Source organism: Xiphophorus couchianus, chromosome 12 (assembly GCF_001444195.1).
Source record: "Xiphophorus couchianus chromosome 12, X_couchianus-1.0, whole genome shotgun sequence".
NCBI classification, from domain to species: domain Eukaryota; kingdom Metazoa; phylum Chordata; class Actinopteri; order Cyprinodontiformes; family Poeciliidae; genus Xiphophorus; species Xiphophorus couchianus.
The window spans coordinates 21,195,629-21,219,047 of record NC_040239.1 but is presented as its reverse complement, the minus strand read 5'-3'; the positions used below and the strand labels follow the sequence as shown (position 1 = coordinate 21,219,047).

At 38.8% G+C, this 23,419-nt stretch overlaps 1 protein-coding gene across 17 annotated transcripts in view; it reads left to right on the top strand.

The window, feature by feature from the left end:
* Window positions 1-20,349, top strand: part of trpm3 (transient receptor potential cation channel, subfamily M, member 3) — a 154,311-nt gene extending 133,962 nt beyond the window's left edge. For 8 of the 17 annotated variants that reach the window (XM_028032752.1, XM_028032749.1, XM_028032753.1 and 5 more), the window contains 9 exons: window positions 1,467-1,607; window positions 4,223-4,351; window positions 4,940-5,191; window positions 6,531-6,705; window positions 7,736-7,864; window positions 9,393-9,543; window positions 10,205-10,398; window positions 10,611-10,743; window positions 11,897-20,349. In XM_028032752.1, coding sequence (XP_027888553.1) covers window positions 1,467-1,607; window positions 4,223-4,351; window positions 4,940-5,191; window positions 6,531-6,705; window positions 7,736-7,864; window positions 9,393-9,543; window positions 10,205-10,398; window positions 10,611-10,743; window positions 11,897-13,517 — 2,925 coding nt within the window. In that variant the 3' untranslated portion in view covers window positions 13,518-20,349. Of the gene's footprint in view, window positions 1-1,466; window positions 1,608-4,222; window positions 4,352-4,749; window positions 4,844-4,939; window positions 5,192-6,530; window positions 6,706-7,735; window positions 7,865-9,392; window positions 9,544-10,204; window positions 10,399-10,610; window positions 10,744-11,896 lie in introns of those variants that run through there. The other 9 variants (XM_028032760.1, XM_028032756.1, XM_028032763.1 and 6 more) reach the window with 4 other exon arrangements.
* Window positions 20,350-23,419: the final 3,070 nt, after the last annotated feature.

Here is a 23,419-nt window from a genome sequence, read left to right as displayed (position 1 = left end):
GTTGTTGCCCTGGCTTCTGACTGCTCAAACACACCTTCAGATTCTTATGAATCGCAGACAGATTCATACACCAACTGCTTCACCACAGAGGGAGATTGTATTGCTCTATCCTCAGATGTTTTAGATGAGCTACTCTGTAATGAGTTTCAATGGTTGTGTGACATCTTGAATGAGTAAAGAGCATGTTGATTGCAGTAAAGGCATGGTGTGACTTTCACACGGGCACCTATATCTGTTCCTGCCAAAATTCCAGTGAGTGTGTGCCTGGGATAAAACAACGTTTCACACATTTGGAAGATAAACACATCCCTGTGTACTTACATGTAGACACATTTTCTTTGATTTCAGGCTGATTTAAAAAAAAATGTTTAGCACTAGCATACCATGTTAAAGCTTGGGTCAGCTCTCAAACATACAGTGTTAGTCAAAAGTTTACATACACTCATCATTATCATGGACGTCATATTAATTTTTGAGTCACTTTTTAATCATTCTTTCTCCAAGGCATAAAGGTTATTTAGCAAACACCTTTTATATTGTAATCTCAGATGTTCAGGAAACCTCGGGAGCAGTTTCCTGTTAATGGCTAAATGACGATTGTTTCTCTGCAATCTCTGAATGGACACTTAAGCAAATATGACGGGGTGTGTTTGTTTACATTTTAGCCAGTGTGTATATATTTTCACCCTTTGTGGTTTAATTAAAAATCTGCATCGACTACAAACTTGTTGAATTACCATGCAAAAACATACTAATAAATCATTAGGAGGTTACATTATTATGACATTCATGTCCTTAAGATGCATGTAAACGTCTGACTGACACTGTATATTTTAGTTCCTTTTAATACAATACAATTCTGTGGATAAGCTCCCTCAGAGAAATGGTGTTGCTTTTACATTAAGACCATGACCCATTAAAAAAAACAATGGGCTCCGAACCCTCTCTCATGGATTTAAAAACTGTGTCACAGATTGATATGAGATATCTATGTCTTATCTTTTTCCTCCTCTCACTCTGTCCTCTTCCTGTCTCTTATCTCGTTGTCTGTCTCCTGCCTCCTAATTGTTGTCTGAGACACAATCCATGAGTGTCTGTGTCCTCGTCATACCGTGTTACAATATCAGCCTTCACTCGAACTCCACCTCACACAAACATTTCACATTTTGGAATGACGGCATTGCTTGCGCTTGCTTCTTTGATTACATTATTTTAAAAAAAACAACAAAGTTGCTCATGATATAACCCTCTTCTCCACTTTTTTTTTTAATTTCTTTTACCCAACCCTTCCTTTTTCCACCTCCTCCCCTTCCAATACTCGTCCTCCTCTCTATCCTCATTCTGCATCTCCTCTGCGTTTCCATCCACCACACTCCCTTCCTTCCCACACTCTTCTTTCCTGAAATCCTCACACCTTTCCCTCCCTCGTCCCTCACTTGCTCTGTGTGGGCTTCACGCTCGCCCAGGCGATGCTGGGTAAGGTAGCCACAGAGACATCCAGAAAGAAGGATGTTGAGGAGGTTCAGAGCCGCCACCGCCTTATCCCCATGGGACGCAAGATATACGAGTTCTACAACGCCCCAATTGTCAAGTTCTGGTTTCATACGGTCAGTGTTGGCTTCAGCAACACCTCCCACATTCTCCTGTGGAAATTGTTTCTGCTGACTATGCAGCCATTAATGTCTACTTTCACGCACAGCCTCTGTTATCATTAGGCTCCTGTTCCACCGTGTCATTACTGAGGTGCTAAAGTTAAGTGAGAAGTGGGAGACTCCTGAAAGCAGCAGGCTGAGAAAAGAAAAATAGAAAGGAGGAAAATGAAATTACTTACTGTGAGACTCCTAATTCAACAACACAAATACATATTTAAACCTAATGTAATGTTCTGACTTAATGCTTCCGGTAACTTGTGCATAAAGTAAACATTTAATTTATCTTTAGATAGTAATGGCAACAACATGAGCAGCATGCATCAAGATTTTGCTCCTGTTGTTGCCTTTGAATTTGGTGTGCAACTTCTCTTTGGTGTCATTTCTGCCTGTGAGGAAGTGAATAATAGTTCATACAAGCTGATTGTTGGTTTCCTACACTTGATTTGCTCATTCAATGGAAACATCTCATTAGCACCAGCAGAGGTTTTTACTTTTTATTCGTACTAACAAAATATTTAAACTCTGCTTTTTTCTTGTTATTTTTTTTCCTTCACTATTGCCCTTCACAACCTCCCTTTTCTATAATTGATGTTAAATCTGCGGTATGCAACTGAATTCTTAGCCTAGTTAGCGTGGACACTGATAAGAGCGGATAAACATTTTCCTGTCACTGTAAATCGTTTCTCTGCCATCAGCACAGTTGCAGCAAACTGGAAATCTTTAGCTTGTGCACGCTGTGTGGGGGAGGGTATGAGCAGTGCGTACACGAGCATGATTGCCAGTGCCAAGACACTCCTTACTGTTATTCAGTGCTTCTAACTGGGAGCTGTGTGTTTCTTTAGATGGCAGTAAGACCACAGGGAGGAGGCAGAGGAGCTTGATTTTTATATAATACGAGATTTTCTGTCTCATATTATCCTGGCAGGACATGGTGACAGTTCTAACAAGTATGTAAAAAAACCATGTTTTTATAAAAGTTATCTACTGCAACTTTAAAGAGGAATATTGCACAATATGTCTGATGTCTTGTGCCAATGGAGCAGATGGTTGGTTTTTCTCTCAGAATTTGATCCTCATCTTATTATGCAATTTATATTCTTACTTGTCACCAGCTGTGGAGCACTGGCATGATTTTATAAATCAGGCTCAACGTTTTTCATGCATGTGGGATTTAATGAGAAAAGTCTCTGACACCCATATTACAGTCTCTTCACTGACTTGCATCATTGGTATGCTTGACTTGCAGCTAATGAATGAGCTGTTCCTATTTCCATTATTGTTGCTTTAATTTGCTTTCTAAATATGTTCAAGGTTTTGCTGTTCATCAGAATTTAAATGCTACTGAATGTGTTTTGATATAGAAAAATGTAAGACGCTGGTTTGAAAATAAATCCAGCCTTCAATACTCAAATAAAAATGTGCACAAATATTATACAGATCTATTTCATGTCATTATTTCAGAGAAGTGTCACCTTGACAGCTAAAAGTCAATGATAATTTTTCAGTCTATTTAACTTTTTATCTTATAAACCAATTTAAGAAGTCTTTATTGCCAACAACAGACCTGAATTTATTAAATTCACATTGCTACAGTAACAATACCTTTGTATTAGCCCAACTTTACATTTAGAGGAAAATGAGCTGACTTACTGTTATGTCTTGAATTGCTTAATCATGTATTGTAACTATTCAAAATTATTAAAATGCCATTCTGTTGAGATTGATAATTATATTAGGACTCTAAAGAATAAACAGGATTTTACTATTATTTTAAAGCTAATGCAGTATAAGGGAGTTCACATTTCAAGCTGTCTTGCTAATTGCTAATTAATATTAGCAATTAGCACTATTAATATACATAGCACTACATCAGTCATTTACATGTGCATTTTCTAATCCAGCATGTCCTATGACAGACAGAATTTAGTATAAAAACAGATCAACCATTTTCTGTAATAAACATTTTGCTGTGACATTTATTTCCAAACTGTAGCCATTTGTATTAACAGGCAACACATCACTGTAGAAAAATAGTTTCCTTTCTAGAAGACTTTTACTTGTTTTAGGGTTCCTCTAACACCTCAGTGAACCTGGAAATTGCCTACTTAGTCTTTTTTGCACAGTGGAAGTCACAACTTCCACTCGGAGGAGTCTTGTTGTCAGCATGAACAGTTATGACTTATGTATGGTATGTTTGTTCCCCGACTGGAAAAAAGATCAGATTTTTATCTTCCAACCTGCCAATCATCAAAAGGAGCCATTTAATCTTAAAATTGGACAGTTCTGGCATCTCTAGTTTTGGCTCCCTCAGAATAGCCATTAGATCTGCCTCCGGGATCACTTTATCAGGGAGTTATTCATTTTAAGTAGCATATTAATTGTTTTTAACCCTGAACTATCCCTATAAAAGTAACAGTGCTGCCCCTTCTTCTTATCTTTTTCAATAAATGTAATGCAGTTGTATTTTGATTTCATGTATTGTGCTTATATCTATGAAAAGCCCAAAAACAGGCATGTCACCAAAATATGACGCCACTCATTATTTTTCTTCTTCGTGTATTTTTATGCAGATGGCATATGTGGGGTACCTGATGTTGTTTAACTACATTGTCCTGGTCAAGATGGACCTGTGGCCTTCTCCTCAAGAGTGGATTGTGATTGCTTACATTTTCACCAATGGCATTGAAAAGATGAGAGAGGTAATAGATCATGATTGTGATACAATACATTGAGATATATGCTGGGTGCAGGATAAGCGACGTGCAACTCAAAGCACCTGCACTTTTAATTAGCTTCAACAGTGGCAGAGAGGAGATTCAAAGGTTATGTCTATTTCATGAAATGGTTTATAACACATAAGAAAATCAGTAAAAGGGAGATAAAGAAAGCACATCTAAGTAAAGCAAAAGGGGAGCAGGATGGTGATGAAGATGAAAGCAAGAACCAGAAATGACACAAAAAACGAGTAAACGGAAAAAATACATTGTGGCCATATAATAAGTTCTGCCCCACTCTGTGCTTTTTTTAAAGTAAGTGTATGAAATGTATAAATCATTGTGTCACATCATTTTAAGCTACACTGTATGTACTTCCTCAGATGTCAAATTCTCTGATTGGTGAGCCCATACTGCCCTCTTATGGTGATCATGATGGAATGCATTTCTACTCTCCTATTTCTGTCACTTTTTCAGGTCATTTATTTTCACCATTCTGCTTCTCAGCTTCAGAGTTTATGAATCCGACTTATTACCAGTACTAAGTGACCATATATCCGTGCTGTTTTCTAGATCCTGATGTCAGAGCCGGGAAAGTTGCTACAGAAGGTAAAGGTGTGGCTACAAGAGTACTGGAACATCACTGACCTCATGGCCATCCTCATCTTCTCCGTCGGTATGGTCCTGCGCCTCCAGGAGCCACCGCTCATGAACTACGGGCGGGTCATCTACTGTGTCAACATCATCTACTGGTACATCCGGCTGCTCGACATCTTCGGAGTCAACAAGTATCTGGGGCCCTACGTGATGATGATTGGCAAGATGGTGAGAGGAGACAGTGGTGGAGTTTACTTCCTTTGCCTCCTGTCCATCCATCCATTTTCTGTACACCCTTGTCACTTAGACGGGTCGGGAGGGCTGCTGTTGCCTATGACCAGCTAACGTTCTGGGCGAGAGGCGGGGTACACTCTGGACAGGTCGCCAGTCTGTCGCAGGGCAACACAGAAACAGACAGGACAAACAACCAGGCACACACTCACACCTAGAGAGAATTTAGAGAGACCAATTAACCTGACAGTCATGTTTTTGGACTGTGGGAGGAAGCCTGAGTGCCCGGAGAGAACCCATGCATGCACAGGAAGAACATGCAAACTCCATGCAGAAAGACCCCGGGCCGGGAATCGAACCCAAAACCTTCTTGCGGCAAGGCAACAGCTCTACCAACTGCGCCACTGTGCAGCCCCTTTGCCTCCTGTCTTTATCATTATTTTCTCCTCATAATAAATTCTCCTTTGGCATCTGTTTAGTCATGATTGCAAGTATATAATCTCTAAACCAGTTCAAAGAGAACCCCAGAGACTCTTAACTTGTTTGTTTGATCTCAACAAGTTCAAGATCAGAGCCTCAGATTTACGCACACAGATCTAAATCAGTACCTATCTGACACTCGACTGCTTCTGACGCCAGCTGTGTACTGGTGAACTTAAAGTCTTTGATATGATAATTAGCTGTTAGGTAGAAGAGGATATTTGGATTTGCATTAAATGATCCTGTCAAGGCGTTTTGTAATGGGTTCCTTCAGGTTTATAAGCTGGTTTCATGTCAGAGTAAGTGAGGAGATGAAATTATACTTAGAGCAAAAAGTTAAAAAAAAAACTTTTTCTCTAAAAATACAGTATTATATTTTTGTTTTAAAAATGTTTTACAAAACCTGATGAGCATGTGGGCCTGTTTATCTTCATAAGGCACTGGACTCCTTTAAATAGTCAATTATATCTCCCTCAGCTCATTGTCCCTTAAGAGGAAATAGGTTTGCAGGAATAAGTCTCATGCTACCAAAAATAGTTGTGTAAAATGACAAAATGATGACAGGGTACCAAGAAAGTGTTGCACTTGTAATTTTCCCCAAAACATTAGTTTTCAATGTGGGATTTTAAATAAATGCACACAAATGAAAAGATGTGCTTCTTAAGATAAGAATTCAATGAAGATATAATATTTGTTTTAAGACATTTTTATCCTTTATGTTGTTTTACCAATATGAAAATAGCTCAAAATCTGTGTGTTTTCAATGCATTAGATTTGTTAATGATTTAAACATGGAAAAGTAGAAAATCCAGCCATTCCTTGATCATTCCCCTTCCTCTCTCCCTCTCTCTGTCAGATGATCGACATGATGTATTTTGTCATCATCATGTTGGTAGTGCTCATGAGTTTTGGGGTGGCACGTCAGGCCATCCTCAATCCTAACGAAGACCCGTCCTGGATGTTGGCCAGAAACATCTTCTTCATGCCTTACTGGATGATCTATGGGGAGGTGTTTGCCGACCAGATTGACCGTAAGTTTTGGGTGTCAGCTAGTGGAGAAAATTCATTTTGAATTTGGAGAAAGATCATTCCTGACTTCCCGAGCAAAGAAGATAAACCTTGACTAAATCTGACGCATACTGTAACTCAAAGATTGTGCTTTTAAATACATATACATATGAGAGAAACTAGTGTATTACAAACATTTTCCATCTTCTTGAACTTTTTCACATTTTATCAAGACAAAGCCACAAACTTGAATAATGAAAGAGAAATGTTGCATGGATCACAACATTTTTCATACAGTATAGGAAGGCTAAAGTCTACTTTTGTGTAATTTAATGTAAGTTGCCTGTGAAGGTATCAGAGGTTTGTTGGTGAACATCAGAACAGCATCATGAAGACCAATGAACATAGAGATGTAAGAGTGAAGTATTTGAAGCAGTTAGGTAATAAAATGTTATCTCAAGTCTTAAACACTTTTCAGTCCATACCTGAAGATAGAAATAGTAACAATTTCCATCTTCGATTTGTCTGTAAGCCATTGTCATCAAAAGGTTTTGCTCTCTGTGTAGTAAATCCATTTAATTCAGGTTTACTTTATGAAACAAGCACTTAAAATAAAATATGATATAAATATTTAATTGTTTCACATGTACCCGTATGGTTTGACCTCTAACTTGCCAATATAAAATACTGAAGTTTGTGGCTATAATGTTATAAATTGTGAAAAAGTTCAAGGGAAGTACATATATTTGCAAGGAGCGGAAAATAGGACAAATTCCATCATTATTGTAGGAGTAATTCTTGACAAGTTGTTCACCATATAACAAGATTTCACAGTTTATCAGGACCTTTTTTTGTCTCTAAATTCTTTTGTACTCTGTTAACATTCTGACTTAAGAGGCATTTTGGAAGCGTATTTCAGAAAGTTTTCCGAAGAGTGTCTGTGTGCTGTTCTGTTGTCTATTTGTATAGTACTTTATATAAAGGTGTGTACAGAATGTGAGGAGTGGCCCAAAGAGAAGAGATCTGAAATAATGTTTCCATTCTTTGTTTCAGATATGCATAGTAGGAAGGTACAGCAAAGGCTGAATGAAAAACTCTGGCTGGTCGAAAATTACTTACGAACGCACGGAACCTGGCGTAGTAATGGTCCATCCCACATTGGCCAGACCACTCAAAATTCCAGTAAATCTGTACATATAGACCTCAGTTTAACCACATTTACCTATCCCACCTTTCCTTCGTCATCCTCGCGTTTCCACCATGTCATGCAAAGTCCCACCATTAGAGGCCACTTGAGAAAAAAAAGTATGCATGTGTTTTCTTGCTGTAAGGCTAAAGTTGCCACTGTGACGGTATCTCAGGTCAGCTACTAAACTACTACTTTGACCAACCAGTCCAAGAAAAAACTGATTCTGATTCCAATATTTAAAGAGAAGAGCTAGTAGCTTGACCTAAGGATATACCCTGTAAGCAACTTTACTCCCACTAGTTTTGGCAATGGTCGCTCAGAGGGCAGCAGAACGTTTCAGATATTTTTACCTGTCTTAGATCTTTGCTTTTGGTCAGCTGCCACATCAAGAGAAACCATCAAATACTTGATATTTCCTTGATGCCTCTTTCCTTGATTTTGTTGGTTATTTCTAAATTTCTTTAATTTGGAGAACTGATCATGATTATACCACATTTCACACTAATCATATTACTTCAACAATATTTCACTACTCAATGGAGCAGTAGCGCCACTGCTGAAATATTTCACCGACTAAACCCAACATTTTGTGTGATCGATCTCAAAACCTTACTAAAAACATTACATTACATTTGAATGAAGCGCACATCCATATCAGGACATAGTTATTATTCACCCTTCATTATCTGTAATCTGTTTTTTCACGTGGTTCAGTTGTCAGAGTTTTTGTGTCCAAAATTTGTTGACACTACAAAAAAAAGTAAGAAAGAAAGAAATTACTTCAGTTCTCTGTCTTTGGGCTACATTGTGTGAAGAAATTGAACACCGAGAAATGATGAGCATGACCACACTGAATCTCCAAGGCAAACAAACCAAGGACAAATGCTGAATGTTCCCTAGATCAGCCACAGCAACTGAACCATCATGGATGGAAAAACATACATTGTTTCCTAAATACATGTCAGATAGATCTCAGATCAATCAACCATTGTGGAATGAAGTTATGGCTCTCACATGTGGCAATATATTTTAAACGCACGTTTAAATATATTGAAAACAAAAACAGGAACAACACATGCTAAATGTGTTGTTCTGTGGATTTTTTTTTATTTCCATTACCGTACATGAGCCCTTGCCATTATGATATTTGCTCTTTCCAATTCTTTTCTCAATAAAAGAAGCATGAAAATAAAGTATGCTTCTTGTTTGTTTGCAGAATGTCTTTATGTACTTTGTTTGATACTTTAGACCTGCTTGTCTTTAATTTCGCTGTTTCCACTCATTAGAGTGTAATATATGCTAGGGCATTATTTTCTTTAATATGCATCTTAACTTTTGATTTCATTTTTATTTCTGGTTTAATTTATGCGTCTGCATGTATTTATTTATTTTTTTATCAAACATGCATCCAAGATATCCATGTAAAGATGGATTAATGAAAGTCTACATATATATATATATTTTTTTTTTTATTTGCCTTGTATCAAAGTGTGCGTTTGTTCATTTTGTGGCACTGTGCAGCTCCCTGCGGCCAGAATATAACCACAGAGGACGGGGTGGTGGTGACCCTGCCGCCATGTAAGACTGGTGCTTGGATTGTACCTGCGATCATGGCTTGCTACCTGCTGGTGGCCAACATACTGCTTGTCAACCTACTCATAGCAGTGTTTAAGTATGTAAACCTTTGATTGGTTTTTACTACTGTACCATGTAAAAGTATTTAGATAAGCTGTTTGCTTACAATAAGAAAAAGTATAATTGGAGAAGTCATTTTGAGTCTTTTTAAACCAGGGACACTTTATGGTAGTTGCTCCATTGTACTGGTGCACTGTACAAACTAAATGCAATTGTGAAAGAAGGAGCTCAAAAATCTTTAACTTAATCTAAAATCAAAAACAATTGGGTTTTCAGCAGAACTATGTTTGATTCTGTAGTAATCTTGCTAAAGCCTCAAATTAAAACAGGAAATGTTGTGGGTGGTGCTGGAAAACTCACTGTAGAGGTGAGGAAAGTTTAAATATCTTCCAAGAACAATGTCTAAAACGTGTTGAAGACTTCTAGCAATTATGGTCTATATATACAGTATTTTGGCCTTTAAAATCTTAAATCAATTCATAGATAAGGAAAGACATGTCAATTCTTGAATCAAAATATTTTATGTGTGTTTATTAGGCATTCCATCCTTAAAAAAAGCCCAGACTGTAAATGGTCAAAGTGCTAGTTTATGTGCTGGTCAACATTAAAGGCAACATCTTTGACGACTGGATTCACTTTATTGTCACATCTGTAAATCAGTCATGGCTAAACTTATATTTGTGTTTCATTATTCACAGCAACACATTTTTTGAGGTAAAGTCCATCTCAAACCAGGTGTGGAAGTTCCAGCGCTACCAGCTAATCATGACATTCCATGAGCGGCCGGTCCTTCCTCCACCTCTCATCATCTTCAGCCACATAACAATGGTCCTAAAACATCTATGCTGCCGCTGGCGCAAGCATGACGACGACGAGAGGGACTATGGATTGAGTGAGTGGACATTAGTGTGATAAACATTAAACTGAGTGTAAACAGTAGAGTGTTCAGCATTCAAATTTGTAATTTGTTTTAAACTTGTTTTTTCATAATTTATACGACTATATTTATAGTATTATCTAGACAGAATAAGTGGCTGTTGGTGTTTTGGTACTAGTGTAAAATTTACATTGTTCCTTTTTTTGTCGTCTGTTTTTATTTAACAGAGCTATTCATCACTGAGGATGAGCTGAAGAAAGTTCATGACTTTGAGGAGCAATGCATAGAAGAGTACTTCAGAGAGAAAGACGACAGATTCCACTCATCAAATGATGAACGGATCAGAGTCACATCTGAAAGGTCAGATAAGAACACAGAAGTAATCTACTGTGCGTCGCAGAAATATTTGCTACTGTTGAACTTTCTTACAATGTGTTACATTGAAGCCACAAAATGTCACGTATTTACTTTGGATTTTATCTGACAGACCATCAGACATTAACTTCTTTAATTTGAAGTTGAAGAAAAACCATGCCTGGTTTCAAAAGCTATTAAAAAAATCTGAAAAGAGTGGAATCCATTTTTAAATTTCCCTGCAAGTTTAGCTGGAAGTCATTTGGAGGTTTGGCTGTGCCTGCTTTCCACATCTAGAGACTGATTTTTTGCACTGTTTCAGTCGTATAGAATAGAGAGCCTACATGGAAAGAAATTATGTACTTATAATTATAAGCCCTCAAGTAGATTTAGGTCTGGACTTTGACTAGACTATTGCAACACATTAATATGCTTGAACTTAACCATTCCAATGGAGCTCTGATTGTACGTTTAGAGTCATTTTTCTGCTGGAAGGTGAACCTCTGCCCCAGTCTCAGGACTATTGCAACCTCTAACAGATTTTCTTTGCACTGTCTTTAAGCCCCATCCATCTTCCCATAAATTCTGACCAGGAATGCCAAACATTGCACTTTACATGTTGATTTAAAAAGGTAATTTTCTTTTGTTTCACCACAATAACTTTTTTAAACATGTTTAATTCTAACAATGGCTTTCTTTTTATCACTCCTCCATAACTGTCAGAGACATCCTCGTGGCTTATTTCGTTATCAATGCTCTCCATTATCATTATCAATACTCTTCATTCCTAGCTTGTCAGTTTCAATTGTCAAATTGAACAAATTGAACGTGCTATGGTCAGTTTTCAGCTGTGCCATATTCAAGCTCTGTGTAGCTTTCTCAGAGCAGCTGTAATTAAACTGTAACTTCCACATGACAGGCATATTGAATTTGCTATCATTTGGTTGTTCTGGGATTTTTTAAAATAAATGAGCTCCAAACATTACTAGATGTTGTTAGAGAGAATAAATTAACCTCCCCAATTAAGAGAAACGGGAGTAAATACAAAATCGTACAAATATTAAACTGCTGTTTATTAAAGTTTGTTAAAGTTTTGATATTTCAATGAACTGTATACCTATCACATCACTCAGTCGTTAAATTTTCTCCTCTTCATCAGGGTGGAGAACATGGCTATGCGTTTGGAAGAGGTCAATGAGAGGGAACACTTTATGAAAGCATCGCTGCAGACTGTGGATATTCGGCTGGCCCAGATGGAGGACCTAATTGGGCGGATTGCTGTGGCTCTGGAGCGCGTGACGGGTGTTGAGCGTGTGGAGGTCAACAAAGCGCGCTCCCGGACCTCGTCTGACTGCACAGACTCAGCGTACATACTCCGCCAAGCTGAGTGCCCGGAGTCTGCATACATCCTCCGCCAAAGCAGCTTTAACAGCACAGAGGGGAATGCCTACCGCCTTCAGGAGGCATTGGAGGGAGCAGCTGAGGGCTCCATGTCCCCTCCCTCTCCTACTGGCATCACTGCTCGGGCAAGGAGTCACTCTTTTTATGTTGGGGGTGGACGTGCTATCGAACGTGCAAGTGGGGCTGAGCGAGCTGAAAGCTTCTTTAAGGAGCGCTCGCTCAGTCTCCACAGAGCTAATAGCTCGCAATCTGTGTCTTCAGCTGCCGCCACCAAGGAGTCTAAGCCCCTCCCACTGGCGACGCTGTCGGTTTCCCAGCAGCATCGTCCGTCATCATGTATTGATATCTATGTCTCAACATCTGAGGAGGTGGGGCCAGCCGAGGTCTTTCTTGATCCTCTCCGTGTGGTCCCACCCCTCCAGAGAGACTCCTCACTGCAGTCAGATATCATAGAGACGGTGCTGCCAGGAGGCCGTGACTTCAGCAGCACGGCTACTAGCGGCTTGGGCGACAGGCACTCGGAGGGCGGCGCAGGCAGCAGTGGAACGACTGGAGCTATGTATGACGACAGTGCGGCTGTGGATTTGTCATTGTGCTCAGCAAGCCTCTTACCAGACACCACCCTACCTCCTTGGGATACGGAGCCGTCTCCACCTCCCTCAGCAGGGCTGCTCGAGCGCTCCAAGAGCAGTCGCTACCTCTCCACAGCAGGCACGGCGTTCCTTGATGAGCCTCCTCTGGTCAAATCCCACAGCCTCATGTTCACGCCGAGAGGCTGTTACGGTGGGCTAGGGGCAGGAGTCCAGGTGAAGGCCGCAGAATACACCAGCATCACTGACTGCATTGACACCCGCTGTGTATCATCTCCGTACACTCCTGCAGAATGCTCACACTCGCCAGGAGGATCCACCTCATTCACCTTTGATAAGCCGTCAGACATTATCTCCTCTCACCCGGAGAGAGAGGCAGAGCTAAGTCACACAGAGTCCGACCCCGAGGACCTCGAGGACCTGATTCCAGCCTCCGATACTCCTCGCATTACAGGCCTAGGCGGGCCCAGCGGAGCTCCTCTCTGCTCCACCCTCTCCAGGCTGGAGCGAGCGAACAGCTGCTCCTCAGATGACTCCCATCCTTCACTCACTCTGGCTCCTCCGCATCGGAAGAGCCTGTCAGTGAGCGAGAGGATGGAGAGGGGACCGGGTTTGGGAGCAGATAGGGGACCTGGTCCTGGGGGACGGGGTCTTGCGGGGCACAGATACCCTTTCCTCAGGAGCAAGTCCGGAGCGAGACCTGACACAGCCAAAACTGATAGTCTGTCTATAAGGAAGCTGGCAGCTCCATCAGCCTTCCGCAGCTTCGATAGACAAAACTACACGTGACAAGGGCCCACTGGCGCCCTCACACATTGTTAGGGCCTGGGTGAAAACTGAAAAGGGCCAAGTAATAGCAGGATGAAATTGCACATAGATGCTGATTTGGAACATATCTATACTTTATTCACTTACATTTTAGGTTTGTAAAAGGTTTAGGTGTGATCAGCATTGAACAGCAGTTTTATCCTGAGCGAAGAATGGAAAAGAGCAGAAGACTCAGAAGGTCTGTGTACATCACTTAAAAGAAAGAGCTATGAATTTAGACTAGTTGATACCTCTTGTAGCAATGTAACTTACAATTGGGTGCCATGAAAATGCAAGTTATATTTGTCTTGTAGGTCTTCCACCAACCTAATTTACATCAAGTAGACATTGGTCACTGTATTGCAACACATATCACAACCACCCTAGAAAGAAAAAGTCTACTGTTAATCCTACCTGTAATGTGTGGTAGGCACTGTTAAATCCGAGAGACAAAGACAAGGGGCAAGGAAAGAGATAGTCAACTCATTTTGTAGTTTTTCATCAGCACAATTGCTGCAAAGGTTCCACTTTAAAGCCTTTCTTACTCATCGTGGAATCCTAACTCCCATCAGAGTGATACTCAAACACTACCAGGTTTAAAAGCTGACAATCTACAGCAGAGAAAATGAGAACTGAACATGTCAATACTTCCATCTCTCTCAACAACCCAAGTAATCCATGAATTTTGAACAAAGTACATCCATAAATGAAATTGTGTTGTAAAGTGGAAAGGCAGAAGAATTGAGTACTTATAGCACTTACTGAAGTTAATAACGCCTCAGCAGAAAATCTTTGTTGCTAAATGAAGCTTCAAGACGCTGTCCTTCTGGAGAAACTAGGTTCATGCATTGTTGAAGTTTCATCAGTTTCTGCATCAACTATTGTCTAGAGATCCTAAAGGATTTTTGGGTACTCTTTTATGAACTCATCTTTTTCCATCAGTTTGCTTTATTTTATTGTGACCATACCTTGCTGAAAAATCTACCCTTGAACGATCATCAGATTCTTGTCAAGAATGTTTTGGTAGATTTCTCCAGCCATTTTTAAAGGGGCTTTGTTGTGTATTTTGGCCTTTAACAAGGTTCTTAGGAGCTTTGCACTGAAAAGCAGTTTGTATGATAAGCTCAGCAGATGCGCAGTTCCGCCAGGTGTTTGCTAATTGCTGCTGGCGCTAGTCTGAAGGAGCTGAGTGGGGAAGGCATGGGGGATGGATGCTCTATGAGGTGGAATCTCATCTTGGGGACTGCAACTCCAAGATGAACTGCATGGAAAGGGGAGCATGGAGTGTAAACAAGCGCTAAGGCGCCCCCAAATGGTTTCCATGGGGGATTAATGCATGAAAGAATCAAAGCAACACTTCAGGTACGTCTTTGATGAGGCAATAACATTATAACATGATAAGCTTAAAAAAGTAAATTAGCTAAAGGTTAACTATCTAATATTTTTTTAAGGTCTCAAGAAAGTTCTTTATTTTTACCCATTGTGGTAGTTATGCAACATGTCAATAATGAGAAATATTTTTAATGGTCATATATTAGAGCTAAACTTGCTGATATTATTTGCACTGATGAGGAACATGATGAGTTTCTATGCTAGAACTGGTTTCATAGTAAAATACACCACATTTTGTTTCAGTGATGATACTCTGTTCTAGTCCACTTTATTACACATAATTAAATTTATGGACTCATTTGATTTTATTATTTGGGTTAGCACAGATATTTAAAGTAAATTTCACATCATTGGCCCCATTAGAAATACATTTACTAAGAAAAATGTCGACAAACTTACTTTCCCTGCTGTAATTTATCAGTAGCCAATGTTTACACATAAAGTAGTCAAAATATGATTCCGTTTTAAAATTATTGTTGAATTCAAAATGGTCCTCAAAATAAACTGACAAATCATCATTATTTCTGAATTGAAACAATCCCTTATTTGTAGGGTACAATGAAGTGGGTTGTAACAGATTTACAAAAGCTTTCTGATACCTCTAAGCTTGTGCTTCAATCATTGATTATACATAAAAGTGTGCATAGTGAGTCTACATAGACACACAACGTTTTGTCTGAAACCTTTTCAACCCTGTCCCCCAGAGCTCTAACAAGTGCAATTGCAAAAGATGAGGATAAGAGGGCGCTATAATCCAGCCTTGGCTAGAAACGAACCTGGTTTGAACTTTTCTTCTTTTGCCTGTAACTTACACCAAAAATCTCCTCACTTAGTGAGTCATAGATCTGTTGTTTTCAGCCATTCTTCAGATTTTGGCAGTGGTATTATTTTTCTATCCAGCTTCACCTAATAGATCCGTCCTTCATCTTTTCCAATATTCCCATTTGTTTTATTAATTTTTTTCAGTGAAAGTCGAAGCAAGCCACCTAAAAGAGACTAAAAAGGAAGCAGCTGATGGGTGACACGCCTAAATATAAACTATGTACAGGTCACGATAATTGCTTTTTTTTTTTAAAGCACTAATTTATTAATTCTTAAAAAAGCTTGAAAATAAGCTATTGAGTATATGCACTTTTGGTGAGATTTAACAAAGGTGTGCATCTTAGATCACATGAAGGAAGCAGCTCATCAAACGATGACAGCTAGATTCATGTTTTTACATTTCTAATTTTTATTCTGGTGGAAAAAGTAGGTGGGGAGAAAGATCCCTGTCTCCAGCAGATTTGCAAAGATAATAAAGGTGAGATTATTAAAATCTATCTTGAGCTTGATGTTTATAAACACTTTCTCACCATTTCAATTCAGTTTAATCATGTTGTATTTATTTTAAGATGATGATTCTATTTATAACTATTTTCTTGCTCATTAGCGATGATTATAGTAAATGCCTGTTTGAATTACAAAATGATATTTATATGTTTTCAGTGATATTTTTGTCAAATTTTAAGTATTTTCTAATTAAGCTTTTGAATATGATAAAGGATGACCACCTACATGCACTAAATGATGATGTAAAATATTTATTAAATATAGATTAGTCTCAAATACTGTACATTTCAATTATATTTAAAGTAGTTTTTATTGTGTGTTTTATCAACCAACTTATGAGATTTTTCTATTGTTGATATGGCAATACACAGTTGCCAGTATACCAAACTTAGGGTGCCTTTTGGGCATGGATGGAGTATGTTGGGATTCACGTTATTCAAGACTCTGTGAAGTGTCTCATTTTTTGTGTGTTTTTTTTTTTTCTTTCACATACGTAGGGGTCAACTATCAGTAATGATTTATTCATAGACTTTTGTTGTTCCCTTTCCCATCTACTGTACATAGTGGAGGAATTGTTATTGCAAGATTACACCATTGCTTGTATGGTTTTATAATTTATTTAAATACACCAAAAATCATGTGAGATGTCTTTAGCACAATGGCTCTGTGGGTTAAGAGAGTAAATGAATCTGTTTGCATGCGACAGTGAGACGTTATCATGAGGACTGAGCTTCTCCACTCGGCTGGTGCTGCTGCTGCTGGAACTCTTCTGTCTAGCTTTAGTTGACTGACCTGATTTGCCTGCATCACTCAACCCATCTTTCAATCAAAAATCTTCTAGACTGTTAAACATTTCCAGTTGATGATGTTTTAAAGACATTAAGCAACTGCAGTGCTTTCATCTGCAAAACCAGACGTCGCCAAACATTTATTTAAGGAAAACCTCAATGAAATGTCCCTTCAACCTCCAGGTGCATCTGCATGTGTTAGAATATAGCATAAAAACATGTCAGTAATTTAATTCAGATTGTAAAACTCATTTATTCTAGTTTCATTACACACAGAGATTTATTTCCAGTGCTTATTGTGGTTAAATCTGTTGATTGTAGCTTATAACTAATGAAGTACCACAAATTTGTTTCTTAAAAAAGCTGAAAAATGAACATGAACAATACAAAAATCACAACAAATGTTATATTATGACCAAGCTTCTATTTGAAATTCGACAGCTGTGTAATGTTATCTATAAGCAAGTGAAAGCCAAAAAGTGTCAGTGCTGAAGAAGCTGGCTGTTTGCAAAGGACTGAGTCCAAGCATATTAATGACATGCTACATTGAAGGAAAAAGTGTGGTAGAAATAGAAACATGATTGACTGTAGCTTTGACAAGTTTGTTAAACAGCACTTATTCAAGAGTGACGAGGAGTTCACAAGACATCGAGTACAGCCGAGTCAAGGCTTCATGAACCACCACACACTTACCGACTCCTGAATGGGAACGCATCAGGAACGTCTCACACAGACTAAGATTCTAGACAGGAGCCAAAAGGGACCAGCGCCACTGTAAAACTGGTGTGGCCCCTTTTTTTATTGTCACAGTTTTACATTAACAATTAATTAAAATTTTAATTGTTGTACTTAGCTTCAGTCATATTAAGATAGTTTAATTTTCATCTGGTAGACCAGGGATGTGCAACCTGCAGAAATAGAGCCCCAAGTGGCTCTTTTCTCACTTAACATATTAAACAATGAAATATTGCCCTTTTTAAAGTTTTTATGTTTGATTTTATCAAGGAACACTGGTCACATCCTGGTGAATTTGTTGCGTTTCTAGCTAAAACTCATACTTGCATTTCATTTATAAATCAAGGTAAAAAATCTGGATGAAGCATGTAGAGGCACAGCATCCAAAGTCACTCAGTGTGACGTTTCCACAGTCAACAATGATTTCAAGAGCCAAGTTGCTCCACTGTCCAACTCCAGTTGCAAAGTCACCACAGCTACTTACCAGGAAGTTCTAGAGCATTTCCCTCAGTTGCTGACATTTTTGGAGATATTGATTTTGTTTTCCAGTACAAAAGTATTCCAGTATTTGGCACCTCCCCACACTTCCAAAAGTACCTGTGCCTGCTTTATTGACTCTAATGTCACAGGGCTGGATTCAACACTCCCTGACCTAAACACCATAGAGAGTCTGTGGATTATTGTCAAGAAGATGAAGGAATTCATAATCCTCACACTGCTGTGGTTATGCCTAAAGTTTGTACGCCTTTTTAACAATTGTTTTTCTTCCACTTATCATCATTAATATGTTTGGACACAGCCCTTGGAGAGTAGCCAGCTTCTTTAGGAGAAAAAAAACTTTCATGGCTCAACCTCTTTTTAGAACGGCCAATGACTGTCTCCTGGACAACTGCCAAGTCAGTAGTCTTCCCCATGAGCTGTGACAGGCCATGACATCAGATTTCTAAATTTCAAATCTTTTTTTATTGGGGCCATGTAACATTTACATTTTTCTGAGAAAATGGTCGTTAGCTTCTTATTTGCTGGGTGCAGCAAATCCAAGTTTCTATGACCATCTATAACATTTTAAATTAAATTAATAAAAAAATAGCTTCTTAAAAATCACTTTCTAATAAGCTGAGCTGCATCTGTATTGTTCGTAATATAAACTTAAGGTTTGCAGTGCCATTGCAAGGTCAGTATCGACCATGAAAATCGAACAGAACTAGAGTCGTACTCTGTTTGACACAAGCTCAGATTTACAGCTTCTTCGACAGATGTGTGGGTTGCATTGTGGATATGAAAGGATGACTTTAGGTCAGTGCTCAGGGACAATATTACCCCAGTGATGCAAGTTATAAAGTGTTTCACTGAGATACAGTGGAATAACAGAAAGAAAAGAAAGACACAGATCAGTTTGTTTAGAGCTGAAGGCATCCAATTTAATCACTGTGCTTTATGAGTCTAACCCAGAATTTGGGGGATTTTAGAGTATATATATACTGTATATATATATGTATATATATATATAGAGTATATACATTGTGTTTTGTCTTAAAAGATAGCAATAGCATTTGAATGAATGTCTTCATACTGGCTCATCTTGCTCACCTCCAGAAGTGTAAATTGCTGATAGTAAAAGCAAAAGGGCGGGACTTTTTTCTCTCTCTTTTATTTCCACTTGTTTTTCCTACAGTGCTGACGTTGAGTAGGCTTTGGTCATGCACAGTTGCTGCTCCCATTTTGAACCAAACCAAACTGTCAAGCCAAATGGAGACGGGCTAAGTTGCATTCTGTTGACCTATTGTCTACTGAGATGCGACAGGCGGGGGATTAAACGCGCTAAGGTTGAACAGTTCAGCTCAAGTTCTGTGTGAAAAAGTATGAAAACAAATGACTATGTTTGACCTAGGCCCTCCCCTTTTGGCCTGCTGCAATATATATATTTATTTTTTTGTGATCTGTTTATCCTCACTGCAAAGACTATCAGATGACAGATTTGTTCTGGGCTTGTAGAAACAACTAGTATGATTTATACATCTACATGGCCGTTGTGGAAGGAGTTGTTACAACAGGAGATGTGAATGTGTGAAACCAGACATTTAAAATACACCATCAACAGGGAGGCATGCCAGGACAATACAACCCTCCATATAGTCTAAGTGTACAGTATTTTAAAAATATTTTCTAATGCTATATCACACGGTGTAGGGGAAAGATGAGCATTTATTGATAATCAACAGATTGTTCCTTTTTTCTCCTTTTTATGAAATCTGTTGACAAGTGAGCTGAAGGAGAGTTTTTACACGCACAAACTTCTGCAATAATGGCTGAGGTTAAACTAAAAGGGACGTAGTGTATCCCACCTATTGGTCACACTTAAGTTTATGTCCTTTGAATGCATGCAGTTCTTCCACTCAGCTTGTACACAGATGACTTGTAACGTTGACCGAGAGAAAGTCGGAAAGAAATTACCATATGAAATAAAAGTAGTGCGTATTTGGATGCAAATACAAATCTGTACTCTTCAATGTGACTAGGATCCTGTCTGGCATGCATTGTTAAATAAACAGTTATAGATTGGTATCCGAGTAGTGCGTGTCTGTTTTAATTCTTGAAACTGTGTTCAGCCAGAAATTTACAAAATAATGAGCAATTTAATATCATGTCCATTTGTCCCCAGATATGTCAAAGCCTGTAGTCATTGGTTGTCATCCAGATGAGTGGGATTGTTCATGTCGTCATATTTCAAACTTGAGCTGCTGTAAACAGAAGACAAGCTTTACAAATGGTAAAGGGGAAAAAAAAGTCATATGTAATATTTCAATGATTTCTTTTTTCACAGTAAAGTTGCACAACTTAATTGTCTTTTGCATTTATTTCCTTTTTAACCGAATGAAATTAAATAACAGTACGAGTAAAATGTAGTTGCATTAACTCACCCAAAGCAGCTATATGCTAATATCTGACATGCAGCAGATAAAGACTTTGGTATTTTTATTTGGTGTAAATACAGATTAGTCTGAAATTAACAATTAGTCAAAACCACGGGAGGCTTTTACTGTCATAGGGCGACTTCAAAACATAGTAGCACTAATTGCTATTTTGTGAAGTTTTAAAACTGCTGTCACATTTGCATTGGGAAATTAGTTCTTCTTGTGAGTGTCAACTGGGAACGTTTTAGTCTGCTGCAGAGCCCTAAGTTTGGTATCCAACACAGCTTTTGCATATACAAAATGCATCAAAGTGCAAGTATAAACAATTTTATTAGCAGTTCTGACAGCTTGTATCTTCTTCTACCAGTGATACACACTGCATAATAACTATTAGAGAAGACGTTGCTTCTTTGTTTGAATGCAGAAAACACAGAGAAATTCACTCTTGTTTTTGTGTTTCTAATTGTAGATCGCAACAAATAGAAAACTGCACTGGTTCTTCAATTTGTATCTAACTAGAAAGTGCTCTACGGGCTTGACGTCATCCTCAGATTTGAGCTTCAACTTCCGAGATAAATCCAATGCAGCAAAACCACCTGCTTATGAGCGCAAAAACATGCATTGCAGATGTGAAAATGTTTTAAGGACTCATAAAAAAGCATTGGTATAAACCTGGGACTATTTTGCTATTAGTTTTATGGTTCAAATCAAATTTGTTCGTGGCCTCTTTCAGACAACTTTATCACTCAAGTTGAGTGATAAACTTGACTTGAGCTGTTACGTTTATCACTCAAGACTAATTAATTTGGGTTTATGCTGAATAAAGATGTCGAGAGAGTTAATCAGTATTTATATTTAATAACCTTAATCTTTTGATTGTTGTATTGACATTGTTATAATCTGATGCTACAAGTTTAATCTTTTTTTCTGTTGCTCATGTACATTCCTCCAGTGCTATCCCCTGTCATCGGTAGCTATGCTAACTTGTCTGAGCAACCATGACAGGCTTTGCTGTCTGGAAGAAGCTGTAGGCTAGCAGAAAGCAAGGGAGTGGGTGTGAGCAATCCATACACAAGAATGATTGACAGTACAAGACCCTCCTCCCGGCTCTGATTGGTTGCTACTGACCAAGCCTGTGTTTCTGCAGATAGCACTGGGAAAAGGCAGGACAGCTAGATTGTTTTTTTTTCCCACAGATTATCTGTCTTGTACTATTTAAGTATTTACGCACTTTTAACAAATACGTAAATAAATGCTATTTTTTTTTTTTTTTTTTTTTTTACAAAAGTTGCATACTGCAGCTTTGGTCAGCCCTGCACAACCTTGAAACAGAGCCTCACTGCAAAAATCCTACAGTATCACTTTAAGGTAGCAATGAAGTAACTCTAGACTAAATTGTATGTTTTTCTTCATGCAATTTGATTAACATGTCAGAGTGAGAGTTCTTAACTGTACAGTGTATTTTGATTGCTGTGGACATATGCAGTCTGTCTTGATGGATGGACTGGGAATTCCAGTCCTTCCGCCTGTGGGTGTGCTGGTGTGGTGGGGTGTGCATGTGTATGTGTAAGCCCTAAGTGTGTGTTGGTGGTAATGGTGTTCACTCAAGGAAGCGGGGTCCGCAGTGCTGAGCTCGCTCACATTGCCACACGTGGACACGGGAACATTTTGTACCGACGTTCTGCACGTGTCCTCTCATTCTCTCCCTGTTGAAGCGCGCGCGCCACTGCACACTCAAAAACAACCTTATCTCTGCCACGACCGTGTCAACATGGCGATATGACCCAGAAGTACGGCGCAATCCTGAACTCTTGCACTTTGTAGAGAGAACGAGGGTGGGGGGAGAAAGGGGAGCAGGAGAGACTGCGGCAGCCGCAGAAGCACCTCCTTTTTCACTGAAATGTTTACAGCCCCGCTGTAGGAAGAGCAGGGGGAGCCAGAGTTCAACGAGACCTTTTTTTCTTGGAAATGTAGGGGTTCTGCACCTGAATCCAGAAAAAGGAGGATGTGAATGGGGATAGTGGCAATAGGGAGGGTATGTCGGTGATGTTGGGTCAGCAGAAGTTGTAGAAACACAAACAGGAACTTTGTTTCTATGGACAGACATCTTAAAGTCACTAGTACATTTTGTTCCTGTAGTGTAGTTGGGTATTGTCCAAAGACAAAGGCTGGTATTTTAAATACTAAAACAAAAAATTATAGTCAGTAAATAAAGATGTTCTGAAAGAGAGAATATTTTACCAAAAAAAACAACATGCACCTCCAATTAAATGTTTATTTAATTTTTAATCTCTTTTTGCATTGTGCAAAGAGGAAGAATTGCTCAATCTTTGCACCCTGAAAACAGAATTTCGAAGAACTTAAACCTCATGAACCACCCACTGCACTCAAAGTACCCCCCCCTTTTTAAAGCGAGAGATTGGGAAAGAGAGATTGGTTTCATTACAGTTTCAACTAGTCAGCTGGACCATCAGCATACTTGTTGCTGGAATTTCTTAATGGCTCAGAGAAATGTGGAAGCATGAAGACATATTCTGAAGACAGAAAAAAACATATCTTCAAAGATCAAGAAATAAACTTTATGACTGCTCCTGAACTACAAGCTAAACAATGTTGTAAAGATTGCAGGGAATGGAAATGGAAACTAACTCCGTTTGTTACTGGAGTTAAAACTTTTTCTAAAATGATTTCTCTCTGTGTTTGAGTTCATTTTTAATTTCTTGTG